The sequence below is a fragment of the Triplophysa rosa genome, linkage group LG10 (assembly GCF_024868665.1).
Source record: "Triplophysa rosa linkage group LG10, Trosa_1v2, whole genome shotgun sequence".
Classification (NCBI taxonomy): Eukaryota; Metazoa; Chordata; class Actinopteri; order Cypriniformes; family Nemacheilidae; genus Triplophysa; species Triplophysa rosa.
Genome location: NC_079899.1, coordinates 22,113,211 through 22,135,861, shown reverse-complemented (window position 1 = coordinate 22,135,861; position 22,651 = coordinate 22,113,211). Strand labels below are relative to the sequence as shown.

At 36.4% G+C, this 22,651-nt stretch overlaps 1 protein-coding gene across 1 annotated transcript; it reads right to left on the bottom strand.

Annotated features, from left to right (window-relative positions):
- Positions 1–9,901: 9,901 nt before the first annotated feature.
- On the bottom strand, positions 9,902–22,521 carry txndc16 (thioredoxin domain containing 16). Its single transcript, XM_057343970.1, has 19 exons — positions 22,126–22,521; positions 21,980–22,062; positions 20,395–20,468; positions 20,229–20,303; positions 20,021–20,142; positions 19,844–19,934; positions 19,524–19,680; positions 19,159–19,325; positions 19,007–19,067; positions 18,810–18,933; positions 18,315–18,461; positions 18,157–18,216; positions 17,373–17,541; positions 16,768–16,904; positions 15,655–15,739; positions 15,349–15,487; positions 13,794–13,957; positions 13,390–13,580; positions 9,902–10,481 (listed from the first exon to the last, which is right to left on the bottom strand). Exons 1-19 carry the CDS (start codon positions 22,274–22,276, stop codon positions 10,264–10,266), a joined length of 2,415 nt encoding a protein of 804 aa, XP_057199953.1. The 5' UTR covers positions 22,277–22,521; the 3' UTR covers positions 9,902–10,263.
- Positions 22,522–22,651: the final 130 nt, after the last annotated feature.

The window sequence follows — 22,651 nt, the reverse complement described above, 5'->3', positions numbered from 1 at the left end:
CCATGCCAATTTAAATTAAATCATATCATTTATTATATCATTTTTATTTGAATTGGATTGTAATTTAAATACAGGTTTGACCATATCAAATTTGTTTAAAAGTTGAAATTGCTTAATTTTGATAAATTAAAATTATGTAAAAAAAAAACATGTGGCCACGACGTATCACATCATTTTTACAATGTACAGTAATTCTGCCCAAAACAGGCTTTATTTTCATTATGCACTTTTTTTTTCTTTTCATTTTGGGGTGAAATTTGACCTGGCCATGTTTTATGCAATTAATCCAATTCCACAAATGATAATGAATGTTATCATCATGCATGAATGATGATAAGGGGATTCTTGCAGCAGCGGTTCATTAAATTTCACAGAAGATTTCAATGTAATTATATAAAATAGATTTATAAAATAAATAACTGTGTTTATTGGTTTTTGACCCAAAGGCAGGATCCATCTCTGTTTATTTCAGTGAGCCATGAGGTTATCTCGAAGCTCCGTCCAGGACACCAGCAGATGACTGGCAGGAAACAGCAGGAAACAGCTGCTCATCTCATGGGAGATAGCTGATGCCACCTGTCACTGAAGAACCATCATCATGCATTACAAAAACACATATGTGACACATACACGGACAGACACTCAATCCTGTTTTACTCACCCAGGGCAACGAATTCAATTTATCCAGTGATATCTGGTGCTCTGTAAAGTTAATACATAGTAAAATGAGACATTTGTCAAGATGCACCCTAAATTTACTGGTCTTCAAAGAAGACTTTTGTCCCTTTTGCCATTTATTTACCAAAAAAAGACACATTTTCATCCGATACATGGTAGTTTACTGCAGTTGCACACATGATGGGTATTTTGACCAAGACTTGGTTTTGAGCATCAATAAAAGAGCAGCTGTATGTTTCATATTCCTTAGAGACGCCATTAAATGTTTTGTCAAAAACAATTATTTTCTGTGTTGACATGTTGAAGCAGGAAACTGTGGTAAAAGTCTTAAATTTAGTCACAGACTTTTGATTTCATGCTAGTGCTTATTGGTCACAGCTGGTAATATGGTTAGAGGCATTTTTATTTTAAAACCTTTTTAAATGAGTTGACTTCTTCATTTGGGTAACTTTTAGGAGTGTGTTAGCATATAAACATGTACATATGTATTCTTTCCCTTATTATTATTATCCATATTATTATTATTTTTGATTTATTTTTTGTGTAGAACTATGCTTGCCTGTATTTTATCTGAATTAATGTATGGTTATAGATGTGTATATGCATCTATATTATTATATTTATACATAACTGTATTTGTGTTATTGTCACTTTCTGTCAGACCTAAAATGAACCAAATAAAAGAAAAAAGGTTAATCTACTGGATTAGTAGCATATTACATTTACATTTATTAATTTCATATCAATATAAAAGAGAATGAAAAATGGCTTTGTTTATCGATTTCAGACCCACACTATACGTTTGTCATATTTCAATTGAACGATATATATCTTGAGATATATCACTAATGCCTTTGCATCATGATGTCACCATATGGGAAATTTTAAAATACTTAAACCATTTACAAAGAATTCATACTTGTAGTCTGGGAAGTGACTGCAAATGCACTTTACCTTTAAATGTCACCCACATTCTCCTCCATCAAAACAATTTTCCTTTTACTCAGAAAGTATGACATCATCCTGCATCTAGCCTTCCGTTATATCTGTGTCATGTAGAAAACCAACTATGAACGGATGCATTTTAATGAGTTACTTGACCTTCTGTTTGGTATCTACACACATAAGGCTGATTGGACATAACGTGATGTATGTCAGGATTAGTGCATATACGGGAAGACATGTAAACTCATATCTGAAGGGCTCTGGCCAAGCAAAGCTTTGGAATTCCCGACCCCAAAATACTATGAACATTTACTGAGTAATTCTGGAAGGCTTACGGAAGAAGCATAAACCTCAAGAGAGGCCAGCTCAGCCTCGCTGGTTATGAGAACTTGAGATTGGCAGAGGACGATGGAGAATTTTTATGTGCGTTACGTGACGGAAGCTGAAAGTGATGATCTTCATATGAATCACAGATGGAGACAAATTGAGCATGTGACTTGATTTACAGCCACACAAGTAACACGAACTTTCACAATAAGAAGCACGGGATGATGGACGAAGAATTCACCCCAAATTGAAAATGTTTAAAACCTGTATGACTTTCTAGTGCAGAACACAAAAAAAGGTAAAGTTGGTAACCAAACATCATTGTCCCCCATTGACTTCAACACAAAACCACACTGTTTATGCTATTTTTAAAAAGTCAAAACATGGACAATAGTTACTTGCAGCAGATTGAAATAGAGGGTTATATAACTGTTGGACAAGGTAATGAAAACATCAAGATGGAAGCACTTTTGAGTCTGATTGGACAGATTAACTTTATTTGTTTTGGACCATCAGGAGTGGGGGGTGTATAGTGCATTTCAGCACAGCGTACCAAACTACATGTCTTATTGTAGAAATTTAACAGACTAGTTCAAGAATTCAACCATGAAGTAGGCCTATGTTTTTTCTTTTTTTTTACACATATTTTAAGTGAAAGTCTACAAGTCTTAAAAGTCTGTGACTCTAATTTAAAGGGATGGTTCACCCAAAAATGATTTTTTTTTCACTATTTTCTTAACATCATGTCATTCCAAACCAGTATGACCTTTTTTCTTTAGCAGCACATATTTTGAAGAATGCTGGTAACCAAACAACATCGACTTTCCATTGACTTCCATTGTATGGACACAAAACTAAGACATTTCTCAAAATAATTTCTACAGAAAATTTTCATTTTTGTGAAGCGTAATACAAAGATACAATTATGATGAATAAAAATTAAACATTCTGACTTTGATTTTCTGATAAACTAAAAACTGTCACGGGTGAGGAGGGAAGAACCCAAATGCAGGAAGGCGGCAGTGAAGGGGTTAAACAAGATATTTATTTAAACTAAACAAAACAAAAACCCACGAAGGGGTGTAGAACAAGAACATAACTAAGATACAAACATAAAACAAAAGACTTCCCACGATGGGGCAAAAAATCTCTCAAACTAAAATACGACGTAAGGTAACCACACACACGCACGCACGCACGCACGCACGCACGCACACACACACACACACACACACACAGGACCAAGAAAATCATGACTAAATGAAGCAGAGCCAAAAATGACAAAAACATTCTGTGACATTTTAACACCTTTGTACAGAAAAGCCATTTCTTCCATTGATGCACACAAGAAAACTCTGAAAACATTTTTTATAATAATACAATCTAAACTCAAAAGAAAAGCAGTTTCTGGTCTCAGTCATTTAGACGCCACTGTGTAGACAGGTCTGTCTTCACTTTTACTGTCTGTGGTTTTATCTAAATCCTTCACAATTTTCACTCTTTTTTGTTTTGCTTCTAGGGGGAGAGTTAATTGTTCTCATATGTAGACATTCTTGTCTTTTGTTAAATCACAGATGGCGATACATTTTCCACTTATGACTCAAAATACCCTGTGCATTTCCCCACACACATAAACAGCCTCTGTCATCCATTAATGTTGTGATGTGATTGTATGTGATGCTAAATGATATATGTCAGGACTCCAACTGTTGTTACATAACATATCATAACATATCAACACTGACCTTTACCTGTCCCTAAGGGTGCCACGTGTCTGTTAATAATACACAACTCGCGTTATTTTTAACAGTTTGTGACCTCTCGGCAGTAGGTTGGAATTGGACAAAGGGCTATAATTCTTAAATGACTGATGGCACACTGGCCTCTATACACCATTGGCCTGGAGCAGGAGAGGTCTAAAGCCATAGTGAATGAAATAAAACCTGGACAGATGGAGAATATGGACACATCCATATAAATAAAAGATTTGATCAATGGTCAATAGTTAACCTGCCATGTCTATATCTGGCAATTACTAATACTATGACATTTTGTACGTTACGTTTACGTTTATTCATTTGGCAGACGCTTTTATCCAAAGCAACTTACAAATAAAAGAGCATTTTGTCAATGAGCTAATAATCAGTGAAGCACAGAGTAAAGTTGAAGTTATAGGGAAAGACATACAACATAAAATATTTTTTATTAATATATACAGTATGTATAACATAAACGAAATAAAGCATACAGTAGTAATATATAGAAACAGAGTTGGATTAGGTAAAAGCTGACCGCTCAGCCTGATCTCACAAGACTTCGTAACTGTTTTAATGAGTTGGTTAATTTCTACGATGTGAATAGTAGAAAAAAGCAATACTGAAGCCCCACCCCTAAACCAAATCGTCACTTGTGTCAATGCAAATCCCACAAAAACATTTGAATGAGGTCACAAAATTCATACAAAAAGACCAACTGGATTTCATGAGAATTCGTAACTATTTTATGAGGTGGCTAATTTTTATGAATTCGTACGACGTGCATGTGAATCGTACAAAAACTTAAGATTATTACTGAAGCCCCTCCCCTAACTCCACCCCTTAACCTAACGTCACTGGCAGGAAAGCAAAGCATACTAAAACATACAAATAACATCGTATGAATTGATACGAATTAGCCATCTCGTAAAATAGTTTCGAATTCCTGTGAGATAGTGTTGGATGTTAAGCGTAGGTCAGGTTACACATTACTGTTACATTTACTTATACTTGTAGTATGTTAAACAGTTTATTGGTGGACAATAAAACATTTCAAAGGAATTCGTAGTTCTATTTTACAAGGTTTCTGACGAAGCCCCACTCCTAAACCTATTAGTCACAGATGCAAATGAGATCAAACAAATTTGCAAATTAACCACCAAAATAGTTACAAATTGCTGTGAGATTGTGTTAGAATATCAGAAATATCAAGGGGTGGGCTCTTTTGACTTGGGTCAATAGACAAACAGGCTGTATCAAGTACCCACAATACCTTAGCAACTCGAGAAAAACACACTCAGTGTAAACAACATTTGAGACTGACCTGTGTGCTTTTTGGATGAGGTCAACAGTACACATCAAATGTTACTTTTGTTATCTTTAAAAGTTACAACACGATTCCAAGTTTTGGACTTTAGGATATCGGGTCTGTTGGGCCTTGTAAATACCTCCCTAGCCTTGCCAACCTTCACCGGTCTCTAGGGCAGTGGTTCTTAAACTTTTTGTTGTTGTAAGGCCCCCCTTGTGTGTGTCGCACTGCTTTGTGGCCCCCCAAATAAAGACTTATGATCTTAAACTTAGAATTTTAATTAAACCTGATATGCTGGAACATCAATTCTTTTGGTTGGTGGTATTATTTTTCTGTTTGATTGCACAAAATTTATGATACATTTCTATATTTCATAAAATGCCACAAAAACTGTGGCGCCCCCCTGGACCCATCTTTGGGCCCCCATTTTGAGAACCACTGCTCTAGGGACACAGACATAGAGAATCAGTGTCTTGCATGGAGGAAGCACATGACAGCACAAGCAGATACGTGATTTGATAACAACTTTCTCCCTCTTCCCGTGAGGTCTCAAAAGCGGATATCACTCCTCACCCATTGCCCCGAGACTGGGCCAGACTGTTTGTTTTTGAGGCGCAGGACCTATCACCCCAAGGCTGTTTATGCCAGTTGGTACAAAGGTTAGATTTGCAGATTCAGAGCACTAGTATTTTGAATCATGTGGAAATCTTGAATTTGACATCAATGGGATGGAATCAAACTAACTTTGTGATGGAGAAAAAAATGGTCTAGACATTCCCAATGATTGGGTAAATAGGGATCCAATAAAAAAACTTTTTAAACATTTACATATTCTACAGAATACAAAAGAAGATATTTTGAAGAACGTTGGTAACCAAAGAACATTGGACCCTATGGTATAAACACAAAACCACTGAGACAAAATATTTCCTTTTGTGTTTCACAGAAGAAAGAGTCATATAAAGGTTTTGAACAACACGAGGGTGAATAAATAATGACAGAATTGTTACTTTTGGGTGAACTACTGCTTTAATGTCAACAAAGTAAAAAAAATAGATGGCGGCAAAGTTGAGGTATATGTAGTTAACAAAGAAATTTTATTATAGGGTAAGATCTCTCTGAAGATTAACATCAGGCCTACCTAACTTTGAATGTGGGCATAACATTCAAAAGAAGATCAAATCAATGGTTTCAAATGCCCCGATAAGCTCATTTTCATCCACAACCTGATTTTATTTGAAGGCGGGAGAGTTTTACTTACTGATATATATGCTTCCACTAATGGCTAACCTCTAAACTGTACTTTTCAGATTACCAAGAAACACTTTCAACTTTTCTACGCATCTAAAAACAGTATTATCAGAGTTATTTTTAAGGTTAGACATTTTTCGAGTGTTGAGGATGTGGGTTTTTGAGCAACATCGGAGGTGAAACCCGCTGGCTGTCTAATTACTGTTATTGATTATCACATCCGCATTTTCCTGCAATCATTTATATTTATTGTGTAGTGATTATGGCATTCTGTTACTCATCTGCCCTTCCTCTCTGATCATATTAGTCCAAAGCATCATTATTTAATACTGTAATCCCGTAAATTGCTTTAGATGAGATCAACTGAATACTGATGCGAGCGTAATGTTTGCTAATGAGTCACGAATGAAAGATTGAGGGTCTTATGAGTGACAGCCCATTGGACATCTAAATATCCTTTCTGCATAGAAACTGCATGTCCGGTTTTCATAGCCTTGACTTACTTTTTTATCAAAACAAACTTACTTTTTTATCAAAACAAAACAAACTGACTTACTTTTTTATCAAAACAAACAAAACAAACTACTTTTTTATCAAAACAAAACAAACAAAAATATTCAAAATAATAAACAGACGAGGTTTAAGGCTAGTCACAGACTAAAAGGAATGTGTGACCTGTCTTAACTGAATATAACTTGCTCAGAAATATCTTAAAATATATCAGTGCCATTGTTTTGTCTCGAGATGCACACCATGTAATGTATTCTTCTATGGTATTTTTATAAAAGCGACATGAATATCTTAATTCAACTAAGGCATAGTCCTGGCTTAAGCTAAGCCGTGTCTGTGAAACCGGGCCTTTGATTTTATTTCCCCGTGTCAGAGGGAGGGAACATCTTGGCACATACTGTACGTGCAAAAATCCTTTTCAGTTAAAGTTGAAACCGGTCTACCAAGTCTGCTTGTAGCTGCACATAATGTATTTTGCAATCTAAATGAACCAATAATAAAAGAAAAGAAAGATTGCCATCAGACACTCCCCACATGCCAACTGCACACGACAAGCTACAAACATGCATTGATGTCATCCGTTTCAATTTTATTAAGCCGCGTTATCAGATCTTTAACTCATGAAAACAAATTACCACTTTGCGGTTCAACTTCCTTAAAGTGCTGCTTTCTTTGAAACTTATAGACTTCAATGTTAAAGGAGTAGTTCACCTTCAAAATGAAAGTTCTGTCATCATTTACTCTCCCTCTTGTCATTTCAAACCTGTATGACTTTCTTCCTTCCACAGAACACAAAAGAAGATATTTTGAAGAATGTTGTTAACCTCCCCCCCATTCACTTGTGTTGATTACAATAGAAGTGAATGGGGGGCTGTATATGACCAACATTTTTTTAAATATCTTCTTTTGTGTTCTGCAAGGTGAATTACTCATTTAAAGCAATAAAAGAGGTTCCCTGAGGCAGCAGCACAGGGAGAATTCTTCCCAGATATCATTGCAGCACTTTTTCTGGGGGCTGAATTTTTTTGAATTTACTATGAATCACAAGCTGTTCTGATCCATTAGAGAGGTTTGGTGTGTCAGCACAAGAGAGCTTACCCCACACAAGAAAACATACAGCTCTGAAAAAAAGAAGTACAACATCATTTTGAAACTTTGTTGACAGAGTTTGTGGCCACAGAGTTAACAGCAGCAAAACGTCCAACTGTACACTGGAGGAGTGAAACCTTTTGGGGTTAGATCTGTGATAAAACGTCAACATGAGAACAACCCCAGCCAACAGATGCTGTTATCACAAAGGAAGTTGCCCAATCTAGACCGTTGTTCACTGTATAAATGTTATACCATTTATTTATACGCATGAACACAATCTGCACTGTGATACACAAACATACTTTATGTGAATGTGCAACAAATTCTGCATATCTTTCCGCCTGTCTCAAAATGACCAATGCAAACCACAGAAAACCCATTACAGATCCATTACAGTAATGGCGACCCTTACAAAAAAGAAGTGTGCTATTATTAGCAATACTTTTAAGATATTAAGTTCACAGAGCTTAACAGAAACTCACATTTAAAAATGTAACCGCCCACTATAGCAAAGGCAACGCTTTTCTGAACAATGGCAACCACAAAACTGAATAATATGAATACTCTAAATATTAAAGATAAATGAACATTAAACACATAAAACAACACTTAATTAAAAAAATAATTCTTAAACTGCAGTCTTACGCAAAGCATGCTGGGAAATATAAATCATCTGCCTGTAACAATTATAGGTTAACACAACACAAATCATTTATGTAGTGCCAACATGAATGGGTTAAGTTACATAACTGGACATGATGAAACCATGTTGTGACCAAATTTTGTCATTTATTTAAATTAATCCGATTGGACAAGCAGGAAAAATCCTTTTTTTCAGTGAAAGCATTGCATTCATTTTCTAAACCAAAATCACATTCATACCATGTGACTTGGTCAATCTGAGAACCTCGTCAGTGTGGATTTCATCCAAGTTACTCTGAATTTGCCCGAAGATCGATATGACAGCTTCCAGTCAAAATCAATAAAACATCAGATCGGTCCCTAGTGCATTTTTCTTAAGTAATGTAAATATCGTCTCAAACCATTTCTTTCAAGACGGAGTGAGACAATTCCACTAAAAACCATCATGACTTGGCCTTTAGGATGCGACCGTTATTCTACTAATATCACAATTAAACTCCAACTTCTTGATCTTTGCCTCTGATCTCAGAACAGACATTTAAACACTGAATCTGCTCGGACCAACAAATATGTGCATTTAAGGAAAAAAATGATTTCATCATTTACTCACCCTCATGTCATTCCACATCTGTACGACTTTCTTTTGCAGAACACAAAAGGACATTTTGAGGAACATTAACAAACAAACAACATTGGCCTCCATTGACTCCCATTGTAAGGGCACAAAACCACTGAGACATTTCTCAACATGTACAGGTTTTGAACAACATAAATGAGGAAATAATTGATAACAGATTTTTTGGAGGGTGAAATATCAGGCACTGTCTAACTTCGTTGTAAGAACGGTGTCTGTTATAGAGAAACCTGACATGAAACAGACACTCTATCCGTTCAGCATTGACTCATGCAGGCCTGGATAATGATGTATATATGAAGGACTCGCATGCAAAAGAGTGCCACACATGGCGATCGCTTGGACTGAGACTTCCTGAAAATGTGGTATTTAAAACGTTTCCCAAACACATCTGCATTAGGTAGATGCACATGCCAGGCAGCACAGAGCAGATGGGTTAGTTAAAAAAGCCCTCTGTTTGATTTAGAGAGAAGTTTCTTGCTCTTGTTAATGTGACGTAAATTGCACTTAACAATGCAATCCAGCCGAGATTCTTACGTAAGTCTTTCCATTATAGAAACAGCATGGTATTAAAAACACACTTCTCGTCCCTCGTCTTCCGTGACTAAAGCAAGACGCCCATGTATGGATCCAATTCCATGTGTACTTCTGTATATTTATATGAACATAATCGAAAGTTATTCTGTTTTCAAATATACTTTTTATATAAAAAAGTGCTTAAGAAAGGAAATCACATACATTGAGGATGGCATTAATAGTCAATTATAAGATCATTTTTATTTTTGGCCGAACTTCCCTTTTACTTTTAAAATTCATATACATTTTTATCAAATTGTTATACTTAATGACAACATTTGTATTAAAATATAAAAATAATAATTTGATATAAGAAGTTGATGAATTGGAAAATACAACAGACAGCAACTAATCCGGATATTCAAATATACAGTATCCACTTTTGTAACAAAAAAAAAAATATATATATATATATACAGTATAAACAATAACAGCAGTGTAACACAGTGAAGATCAGATAACAAACATTCTGAATGTGAAATGCTTACATAACACTTGCATTACTTGCAGCATGAGTCTCGCTCCTGAAAGAGTCTGACTTGACTCTACAGTTCGGAGTGTTCGTGAGGCGCTTGAGGTTTTGGGGATGAATGTGTGGTTTGTCTTTGATTAGGGGTCATGTCCTGATCTCTGTGGCCTTCCTTGGCACCGGTCTTCATTTTAGGATCCCTCTGAGATGCATAACCCGGTGCCTCTTGGTCCATTGTTGCCAAAAAGTCATAAACTGGAACTGGAGGGCTCCATTTTGTGTCAGGTATCACACCTAAGAGTAAATTCACAAATGAAGAATGTTTATAACCAAACAACACTGACCCCCATTGACTTCCACTGTATAGACAACATAAAACCAAGAGAGATATCTCAAAATATCTTCTTTTGTGTTCCACGGACGAAAGAGTCATAAGCTGGTTTGAATGAAACAAAGGTGAATAAATGATAGCAAAATTTGTATTTCTGCATACTTTAAGTTTTCACACATCGTAAATGGTCAGTAATACAACTATCAGGCAACTAAACAAAAAAAAGCAATAGCAGAAAAACAAATTAAGCATAGAATTAAAAGCAGTATCAAGTAAATATTCAGAAACTAAAAAATGATCGAATGTAAAATAAAACCGTCGTTTTTGTATGCATTATATTCTTACCCTAAATAACAACGTGGAACAAAATCATATGAATGTTGTTGACTCCTGTCAAGTCAGTGTTGCGTGAACGTTCATGAAAAACATCCAGCTTAACTTCTAGTAAACACCAAATGGACTGTGTACACACAACTTAAGACAACAACCCGGACGCAGTGAGTAAATGATGCTTGATACCAGGAAATGTGAGGCAGGGTTTGCTAATAAAAAGTGACAACAGCTTCCAGATGTCACAGTGTATAAAACTAAACTGATCTACCAAAGAAAAAACAGACAATTGCTCACAACCAACATGATGTGAAAGCAAAGGTATTCAAATTATGATAACACACGTTTTTGGTCTTTGCAAAGTAGTTGCCACATCACATTGTAAAAGATAATCATCTCAAATCTGCTCTACATCATTGCCCTAATCGCCTGTTGATGTTTATAGTGTGATGATGACCAGCTGACGTCTATTATGTCTTACATGTGCAAGGTTAATAGGGGACGTTAATGGACCTCTAACACTTTTTCTCATGCAGTGACACGTGATGTCCGGTGATGAGAAGTCACTGATGTCTGTGGTGTAGTGGGATAAAATGAATCTGCAGTAATGATTCGGCTCGCTGATGAAATCCATAGTAACCATCCAAACAACATTGTTATTGCTCAAATGACAGGAAAAGACATCGGGATCATTGAAATCATTTTGAAAATGGGCGTTAATAATTTCAAACACATTTTAGGTGGTGTTTCAAGCATCAGTATTTCTATTGCTCATACTATTAGTTTAGTACATTGCTGTAGCTCACTTGGTAGGGCACTGGTTAGCAACACAAAGATCGTGGGTTCAAATTCCAGGGTGCACAAATGAAATGAAATCGCTTTGGATAAAGTTTCCACCAAATGCAGAAATGGACTCCGACTCACAATTTAAAATAGGTGTTATATATTTTATTATTATTATTTATTATTTTATTTTATTATATATAATTATTATATATACTGTATATAAAGTTACACTGGGAAAGAGACCAAAACAACATTAAAAGATTTATCTCAGAGACTTTTGACCCAGTAAGCAACTTTCCACCCCTTGGAAACAAATGAACCATAGTTGTACTATAGTAAAAGTTTAGTTAGCACATATTTTTGGTGAACCGATTACTATTTGTATTTCCATCATTTTACTATAAGACCATGGTTAAACTCTGGCAACTATAGTGACACTATAGTACATTTATGGTTACTAGGTTTAACTACAAATAATGCCAAAAAACAATGGTTTCTATAGGTAAACCTATGTGGGAACACTCAGACCATCTTCCCAGCATCCGCACTGCAACACCGCGACACCACCCAACACACCATTTCAATTACATGCTTTAAAGAAGAAATTCAGATGATGTTGTGTATTTTCTCTTCATCTGAATGATGTATGAAACAAACTTTCTAAGATCAAAATGATTCATCCTTGCTTATACATTTTTCTGACGGATTTGACTAATTTTCCAAAGCTGCTATGTCACGCCAAAAACAAGCCGAGCAGTCCCAGGAGTCCAGCACGAGGTTTCGGGGAAATAACTCATAACAATCAGACACAATAAAAGGATAGAGTTTCCCCACAGCTTCATAGGAAGCAGATGGGAGACGCTGAGAAGTGGCTACGAAACCAGCCCAAGTTTGACAAAGGCTAGACCCGCTCAGACCACATCAGTGCAAAGGAACAGAGCGTCTTTGGGGAGATTTTAGTGAAAGCACCATTTGGAAAAGCATCAACAGAGCGGAGTGCTAAAATGAAGAGAATTGTTTTTGCACAAGTAACAATGGTAATTGTATTAGTGAGAAAAAGTTCTGAATGGACAGGGTGTGATCTCATGAACATTTGTGCATGTCTAAATAATTTGTGCCAGCTTTTCCCACTGGCGTGTGAGGAGTCTTTAACCATGGGTGTAAGACACATTATACAACAGACATTCAAAACCAATAAAGGGACCCATATGTAAAGAGTATCAAGAGTACTTGAGGAAAAATGAAATATAATACAACAAAATCAGCCAACTATGGAAATGTTTTATGACAAAAATTAGCCAGACTAATTTAAATGGTGATTTTGAAATAATGAGCTTTAGAAATTACAAAAAGGTATCACATTTTTAACATTTATTTATTATATATATACANTTATATATATATATATATATATATATGTATGTATTAATTACTTATTTAATAAATTATTTATTATATTGCATTCAATTATATATATTTTTTATTTACTATTATTTAATTATGGCCATACAGTAACTTGGTGTGCTGGAGCAAGTTTGCATTTACTAAAACTTTACCAATTTGTGAAGTTCTGGACTAACATGCATTCCTTAACAAGGTTAGACCATACATTGAGATGAACACAGAAGAGATTTATCTCCCGTTGTGTGAATGTGTTGCACCTGGTTAGGACTCAACACTAGCCCGCTGAAATCTGGACCATATTTTGTTGATTTGTGGTGTGAAAACCTCATAAAAAGACTCAACGAAACTCACCTGCTGGGTGTTCATCTCTATTTTCCACACTTTGGAGCCACTGCAGGATGTTTTTTGCCTTTAGGGGGCGCTCTCGGGGGAACAGGAACACCTCTCCACCTGTGCTTAACTGTGACATCACCAAAGCAGGAAGTGGAGGTACAAACCCAAGATACTTCTCCAGGACAGACCTCCCAACAGGTGTCCGACCTCTACAACAACACAATTCCAAGGATTAACACTGGCTAATATAGGTGCAATCCTGTAGCTAAATTGGTAAGAGCACCACTGAAAAACATTTCTCAAAATATCTTCCATTGTGTTCCACAGAATGAAGAGTCATATAAAGGTTTTGAATGACGTGACATTTTTAGTTTGGGGTGAATTGTCCTTTTAAATGGATGCGCTTGTATTTGCAGACTTACAAATGAATCCAGCAGGGCAGGAAGGACGGCAGCTGTCCAGAGCTCAGCAGATGTTTCATCTCTGTTAAAGATGTTTCTGTACTGTATTCCTTTCCAACAAACAACAGTAACAAGGGTTTTTCAAGCTCCAAATACCAGGGCAGATTCTCCACGGTCAGTTCAGGCTGGGGGCAGATCAGTGCATACATATTAAAAACATCTCTGACTCAGCGACACAATCTAATAAAAACATTACAGAGGAAATTTAGACTATCTGCCTCTGCAAAAAGCTTGTGTATGTCAACAAAAGTGAAATTGTACACACTTCCCAGTTAACAGGAAACGTTCTCAGAACATTGGCTAATGTCCTCCAAATAGTTCTCTCAACATTTTTTAAACATTATCAAAAACGTTTATGCAGCAATGTTAAAAGAGCATTTTTTCAATATTATGAAACGTTAAAAATGTTGACATTAAAACAATATTCATAACATTAGTGTAACATTATGAACATTTTCATGATTTAAAGGGATAGTTCACTCAAAATGAAAATTCTGTCATCATTGACGTACCCTCAAGTTGTTCCAAACCTTTATAAATTACGTTGTTCTGCTGAACACAAAGGAAGATATTTAGAAGAATGTTAGCAATTTTCAGTTCTAGGACATCATTGTACCACAGTAGGAAAAATAAAAATGGTAGTCAAAGGTGCCCCAGAACGGTTTGCTTTCCTAAATTCTTCAAAATATCTTATTTGGTGTTCAACAGAACAAAACAATATCTACAATAATGTTTTCTACTACGGTAGTCAATGATGTCCCAGAACTTAAAATTGCTAAAAAAAATTCGGTAGAACAGAATTTTCATTTTTGGGTGAACTATCCCTTTAATGGGAATGTTAGCAATCCATATTTTTGTTAGTTGGCTTTAGCTACAATGCAAAATACAACACATATGTTACTGAGGTCATTAAATAAAAAACACCTAAAACTTGTGAACTAGGTATTCTCGTAGCTGGCAGAGCATTGTGTTAGCAGAACAAAGGCTACGGGTTTTCCAGGGAACACACTTTTCAATACCTTGTAATGCACTGCGCGTCACTTTGGATAAAGTCTGCCAAATGCATAAACATAAATGTAAAAAGTGTGATATCAAAATAGATGTTCCAGAGACCCGACCCAAAATGCTTAATATTTTAAATGTAGTGAAAAAGACTGAATTTCCATCTTAATGTGAATTTGAAAAGGTCCATAGGGCCTGTATCGATTTAAAGGGGCATCTCTGCAAATGTTCACACTTTGTGTAAACAGACCCAGGAGGGTTTGTGATGTCTGGCACTAATGGAGGGTTTTAAAGCTGCTTATGTCAAATCCTTTCAGAGACATATAGCTACAATGGAAAAAAGAGTCTGTTTATACAAGAGAGTGCTCTTAGTCACCTCGATATGGAATACCAATCAATGTTCCTTAATTCCAGTAACACTAATTGGTCTAAAGTGGCCCCGAGTCTCTGTGTCAAACATGGTGCAGGAAGATTTGGGGAAGTTTCCAGAAGCAGCGGTTAAAAAAAAACTTACAAAAGGATCCGACACTGCTCTCTGTACGAGCGAGACGAGGTCATTAACTGAGAATGATGGGAGATAATAGGCTTCACGAGAAACTTCAGAGCCACGGGACAGCAGAACAGCAGGCAGGTTTACGGACAGCCCCTCCACCCTGAATACATACAAACATTCAGATAAAACAACTTTCTTCATACTTGATTGAAAATCCAAATATGTATCGTCTTGTTAAGATGCTGTCTGCACGACTCGAATAAGAAGCTGCTTATCTCGGTTACAATCGTTTTAAATGTGGATTATAATCAAATAATTAGGAAATACCATTTCTCTGCTTCTCGGTGCACAAAAAGGCCAAGAATTGCCTCTCCCCTGAGAAGTTTTGCTGCTTCTTTAAATGAAGTCACACCTAAAACATAAATAGGATATATTACCCACGTGTCAGATGCATCAAGTTATGCAATTCATGCTGAACAAACAAAATACGTTTTGGTTGTCATATCAAAAGGAAAAATACACACAAATGATGAGACATTTAAAGGGGTCATATTTTTATATGGTAATAAGTAACTTTGTCCTACATTATTATTTTCCACACACCATTAAATGGGCAGCTGTGCCTTTAAGACTTTTAAGAATTATTTAAATTATTTGTCAAAAGTGCTGCAGATTTGTCTGGGGTAATACATTTTGCACAATGATGGAGCCATTTAATAAATAAGGTTGCTGAAATGTGCCGAACCCCTAAATTCAGACACTGGTTACAGAAATCTTACAAGGTATTTCACACACAAAAATCAACCTGTATAACCTGGAACACAAAAGAATATTTTGAGAAATGTCTCTGGTTTTGTGTCCATACAGTGGAAGTCAATGGGGCCAATGTTGTTTGGTTACCAACATTCTTCAAAATATATTTTATGCTTTGAAAGTCATACAGATTTAAAATGACATGAGGATGAATAAATGAGGAAATAATTTTTAATTTTGTGTGAACTATATATCCCTTTAAGGAATTTTAGAATGAGAGGTTTTACACTCTTAGTATAACAAAAAACCCAACCTTTTTTTACTTAAAATGCCGTTTAATTGATAGTCACACATCGCTACTGTCCTTCTGAAACCTTGTATCTCCATATTTGGTGATTTTTATTTTTTCCACATAAATCATTATTATTAGTCACCCTTTATGTTTGTCACTGGGTTTTGCAAATATCTAACCAATAAAAAGTATTAAAACGTGCTTGTCAACTTTGACAACACAGTACTTAATCATTTGAAAAGTCCGGTGTTTTTTCCATGTCCTGAAAAGCTGTGAATTTGGACAGTGACGATATTCTGTTATAGTACATCGTGTTACTCTTTTCATTTATATGCAAATACTGTACATTACTTTAAGGTTTGTCCATACATTGCAAAAAAACACAGCTTTTTTACCAGTGTCCAGTGTAGAAGTAAACAGCCCCAGGACTCTGATCGAAGACAAATCTGCATGTTTGCTGTATAAATCTCCTTCTAAAAACGACAACACATCAGCCGAGGAAGATAGACGGACAGGACCTGAGATCTGACTCCTGCGATTAAAGAGAAACAGACTGAGATACCCAGGCGACCCTGACAGAAGGACGCATGAGATAACAGCAAATAACTCATCAATACACACTGCATTGCGTCCATATGGATGAAGAGATGACCTGCTGACACAAAGGTTGCACGTTCAATGTAGATATTTCGAATAAGACAAAATGTCTTTCAAGATGGGAGTCCGAAGAGTTTAGTGTTATTAAATGGTTCTCGTGAGAACATCTATTCATTGACTTTCTCTACAGATAAGAAATCACAGTCTCCATTATCTGCTGAAAGCGACATATGAATGTACAGAAGGTCAGAGTGGAGTCATGTACAGCAGATGCACTTTACTCTTGCACACTTCAATCATCAGACCTTTAATTTAACCCACTGACAGCCCTGTTTCAGTGACAGACACTCAATAACTCCCAGAGGATTTGACCTTGTGTGCCTAAAAGGGACATGACACTCACAGCAGTATGAACCTCTGAAGGCTCTCGGTTCCCAGCATGCCTCTGTAGGGCTGAGGAGCCTCCATGGGGCGGTAGATCATAATAAAGGGAAAGGATGTGACGTCCCGATCACTGCAGATATTAGTCCATTCTCCACAATCTACAGCCGCCAACACCAACCCGCTAACACCTGACAGAGAGAGAGAGAGAGAAATATTTGCTGATATAGTCAGTTTCAGTGGCAACAACATTAAGACGTAGTTTTAATTGAATACAATTATTATACAATAAAATATTAACATTAATAATATAAATATGAAATAAATCGTTATACTATGACCAAAAACAGACCAGAAATTCATGGAATTCAAGAAAATATTAAACTGCGTAGTATTTTTTCAGATAGCACAAACACATTACTCGAGCACAATTTTCTTGTTAGAAGTTGATTTTAAATTTGTAAAATAATTAGAACGTAAACATTAGAGTTCAATGCAATGAACTGGTTAATTGTAACGGAACTAATAAAAAAATAAGAAACATAAAAAATATTATTTTTAAAAGATTTACTATTACAATGATTGAAATGTAGAGATGTATAGATTATATTTAAGTATCAAAAATAACAAAATATGTATTAAGAAAAAGATAAACAATAAAGCAATTTTAAAAGTAAGAAAAATGTTTCACTGTAATATTGAGGATATAGTTGAAAAAAGTTAAAAATACTTTTTAATGTAATTTCAATTTTAACAATAAATATCGTAGAAACCGTGAATGATATTAAAGGTTATTTTGCAAATACCTTCCAGCGCATCAGCCACTTGTATGTATGTTTGCATGAAAGCCATACACACAGCATCCCCTAGTGGACAAACGTAGCCATTACAGATATACATTACAAAACTAATCCAAAGCATAATCTTACAGCATATAAAATGGGAGTCAAAAAGTAAAACTCACATTTAAAATAGAACAACACCACTGTGATTTTATTTTGCGTGACTTCAGATTGAAAGTTGTCAGATGTGAGCTCTGTAATCGATTCCAGGTCCAGCATAAGATCCCGATCTCTGTACACCGATTCTGATACCTCATCATCAAGGATTTCTAACAAAACGAAAAAATGAAACCGGTTTAAAAGAAACCTTAGAGAGAACCTGGAGAAACCACTTTCTTACTACATATGGCACACTTTATTACATAAAACACAAGACGAGTCATGGATACAGCTAAAATTCACAGGCCCGCGGCAACATTTTTAATGGCGGGCCTCCTCTCTCCTGGGACCAATAAGAAGGTTATACCATATGAAATAGAGGTTCTTAACCTTGACATGCAGAAGGGGTCATGGGATGGTATCTATTTCACTAGATTTTTTCTCATAAATTAGGTATTTATTACAAGATCCCTCCCATGACACGCAACTAAGCAATGATTGGCTAGAAGTCATCGTACCAAGGTCAGACCAATGTTCCTCATTTTCCTCTTCGTCTTCTACCATCTTGTAGTCTTGTAATAGTTCTTCTTTAAAAAGTTTCATAACCTCTTCGGCACTATTCAGGGTAAAATATTTCACATCCTGTTGAGAGAAGTTCCCGTTACGGACAAAGATTCTTTTAATAACGTCAAACATATTCTGAGCTTGAACAGACCTCCTGTGGAAGTCGGTAAGCAGCGTTGTACTGCAGTGGAGTTTTAACGTCAGTACTGTCCCTAAAAAACACAAAAGGAAAAACAAGAAATAAATTAAACTAATCAGTATTTAAATGCATTTAAAATACTGTCATGCCCAGTTCATCAGTACCTGTGAATGAGCACTACGCCGACCTCCCCGCGGAGCTGCAGGGCCAGAGTTTGAGCGGTGGCCCGGTCCAGGCGTTTCGTTTGGGGGTGAGAGAACAGATACAGCACGGGCACATTGAGATGGTTATGAACCATGTCTACTTCAGAGGGATCCACATTTGCCTCTGTCTGTCAGAAAACAAGCTTGGAATTAGTAAATAGACATGCCACTTACAATACCTTCTCCTGTTCTTGCTTCGTTAGCAAAGACAACACAAAGTTCAACAGTAAAGTTCAACACAGTTGAGCTTTACGTAACCAAAGGTTTGAATTTAGGGGCGGGACAGTCTGTTTTTCCAACCAATGGCAGATGAGGGAGAAACTTACCACAAGACGTGCCTCCATCAGCTGGAGGAAAGTGTGTATGTTGATGGTGTCGAGTGGTTTTCTCATGGGAGTAAAAGGGCACTGGTCCATTTGCCTGGACATATCTTTACAGTGCAGAAACCAAAGACGGGCTTTTGAGACGGAGAGATCATCAACCCTTTAAATACACAGAAACCAAAGGTTCATTAATACACAATGAAGAACTGATTAAAACTGTGTCCAAATATCCAAACTGTGAACTGTAAAGCAATACTGTAAACACAAACTTTATTTACATCATTATATTTTTAATTTACGTTCTTTGAGCATTTGAAACTTACCCCATGTGTTTTAAGAGTGGACCACCAGTCGTCTGAACAAACTGGTACTTTGTTCCATACACAAACGCCGCCTCCATTAAAGCCCGGTGCTCTGTTTAGACAAAAGAACGAGAGGAAAGTTCATTACCAAACAAGAAAACAGATTTTAAATATATAGAGGATACGAACAAATCATACCTGGAAGCCCAAGCACTGGGATGTGACCAACCACGACATCCCTCATTTGTTTGGCTGCATTCTCCACCTGAAGAAGCTCAGCTGGCGTATGAACATAGCGAACCTCATTGTAGAGGACAGTGCTAAATGAAGAGCAGGCGAGAAGTCACATTCAAAGATCAAGTTCTTTAAAACAATGTGCTGTTGTTATAATTTACATAGAACTCACAACAGGACGTGAGAAACTATAGCACTGACGTCAAATACGGTATCAATGTCAAAGCTCCTCAAGACCTCGGAACCTCTGGAATTATAAATGAAACAAAAAGAAAACGTTCAGGTTGGTCATGATGCTGCCGTAAAGTGAAGGATAACTCAAAAATGTACATTTGTACCTGAGCAAATATGTCTTTGTTATGAGCTTTTCTCCTGTGCAGTACTTTGCTATGGTTTCCTTTGAACAGTTCACCTGTAAAAGCAGTCAAGTCAAGTCAATTTATTTATAGTGCACAACACTTTAACACAACCATCGTTGATTCAAAGTGCTTTACAATAAAAGCAACAGAGATCAAAATTGAAAAAGGAAAAAAATAATATAAAGTCAAAATAAAATCAAAATAGGTATATATACACAAAACAAACATCAAAAGTACCGTACACAGCATCACTCAAATGCAAGGGTGTAAAAATTAGTCTTTAAATTTGATTTAAAAACACAGAGCGATGGTGAGGCCCTGATAGTAAGGGGTAGACTGTTCCAGAGTTTAGGGGCAGGTCACCTTTGGATTTACAGCGAGAACGAGGGACAGATAAGAGAAGCTGGTTACAAGATCTTAATGACCTAGAGGTTGTACATGGCTGGATAAGATCACAGATGTATTCCGGGGCTGACTTTTGCAATGCCTTGTATACGATAAGAAGGATCTTAAAATCAACTCTGAATTTGATAGGGAGCCAGTGCAATGAAGCAAGAACAGGAGTGATATGCTCCCTCTTTTTTGTTCCTGTCAACAATCTGGCTGCCGCATTTTGAACCATCTGAAGCCGAGATAGAGTGCTTTGAGGAAGGCCGACGTCCAGAGAGTTACAATAGTCCAGCCTAGAAGAGATTAGTGCATGGATGACAGTTTCGAGATCTTTTCGAGAGAGAAAATGTTTTAGTTTCGTAACAGATCTGAGGTGGAAAAAGCTACTCTTTACAACCGTGTTTACATGCTTGTCAAATTGTAGTGATGGATCGAAAAGTTAAGGACCCCTAGATTTTTTTACATGGTGATGCAAGTTATCACTAAGGGAACCTAACCTACTTGTAAGAGTAGTATTGAGTGCAGCATGACCTAGCAGAAGCACCTCAGTTTTGTCAGTGTTTAGCTGCAAAAAATGATTAGCCATTCATGTTCTTACTTTGTCAAAACATGAGAAAAAAGTTGTAAAGAAGAGTCATTTTCAAGTTTGATTGTAAGGTAAAGTTGGGGGTCATCGGCGTAGCAATGATACTTAATGTTATATTTCTGGAGGATGGAGCCTATGGGAAACATGTAGCGCGAGAACAATAAAGGGCCAAGAATAGAACCCTGGGGAACACCATAATGGATGGACGCAGAAGGTGAGGTGAACGACCCGATATTTACTGAAAAAGTCCTACCCTTCAAATAAGAGGAGAAAGGTTAAGAGGTTAAAACAACATTACCACTTTCTAAAAAAAATACAAATTCTAATGGTTTCTATTACAAATACCTTTACAAAATGTATGTATGTAGTGTGTTCTGGGGTTTATCCAGTATGATTTGATGGTGTTTTATTGGTTCCCATTGCCTGATAACATCCCAATAACAGAACCCAGCACATTACCAGTACAGTCCAACAGAGACCATAGTAGTAGTTTTACGATAAAACTTCAGCAGGGTAAGTGTGTTTACATATTATGCCCCAAAATGCAGATCTTTTATAAAAAAATAAGCTTTTTGAAATTTGACTTACCTTTACAACAGATATCCCATAGTCCTCCAGTGCATCCGCAGACATCTCTAGCTGATCCAGAAACAGTTTGATGGTTGGATTGACTGCGTGTATAAATAAATGTCAGCTCCAACCCCAACAAATGTATCAGATTCCTCACATCTTACCATGATTTCCAAAGTAAATGAAGGATGTTTTTCCCGTCTTCATCCTCTCCGTAAAGCTCTGGCTGGAATCTTCTATTAGTTTGGATGTGTTGGAGGAACATCGTACTTTTGTTATGCAAAATATCAACGCAACCAAATAGACGATGCACATGTTGTCTTGTTAGCCTTTATCGATCTTTGAAATTACATGTATGTAAATTAGTGTTAATGTTATGTTTCCTGGAATAAACGCTGCTAATTCCAAGCACTGTCGCTATTTAAGAGTTATACATAATGTGTGCATACAGGCTTAAGATCATTCTATGACAAAAACAGAAAACATGATCTTTTTGCAAAGTAAATCGGGTTTATAATTCCATTCAATCCATCCCAATGTTGCGATGACCACTTCTTGCTACATTCTCACACAAACGCAAAGATCACATTCGCGTACACTAGCCAATCAAATAGCTGAAATTTCAAAGGGCGTGCTCAAAACCAATCAGATAGGCCAGAAAACAATCACTGCACCAATGAGAGACCAGAA

Coding starts and splice junctions, on each gene's coding strand:
- txndc16 (XM_057343970.1), bottom strand. CDS start 22,276: ATGTGCATCGTCTATTTGGTTGCGTTGATATTTTGCATAACAAAAGTA. Junction 19,935..20,020: donor CCCAGTGCTTGGGCTTCCAG/GTATGATTTGTT, acceptor TTGTCTAAACAG/AGCACCGGGCTTTAATGGAG. Junction 19,326..19,523: donor TGATGGAGGCACGTCTTGTG/GTAAGTTTCTCC, acceptor GTTTTCTGACAG/ACAGAGGCAAATGTGGATCC.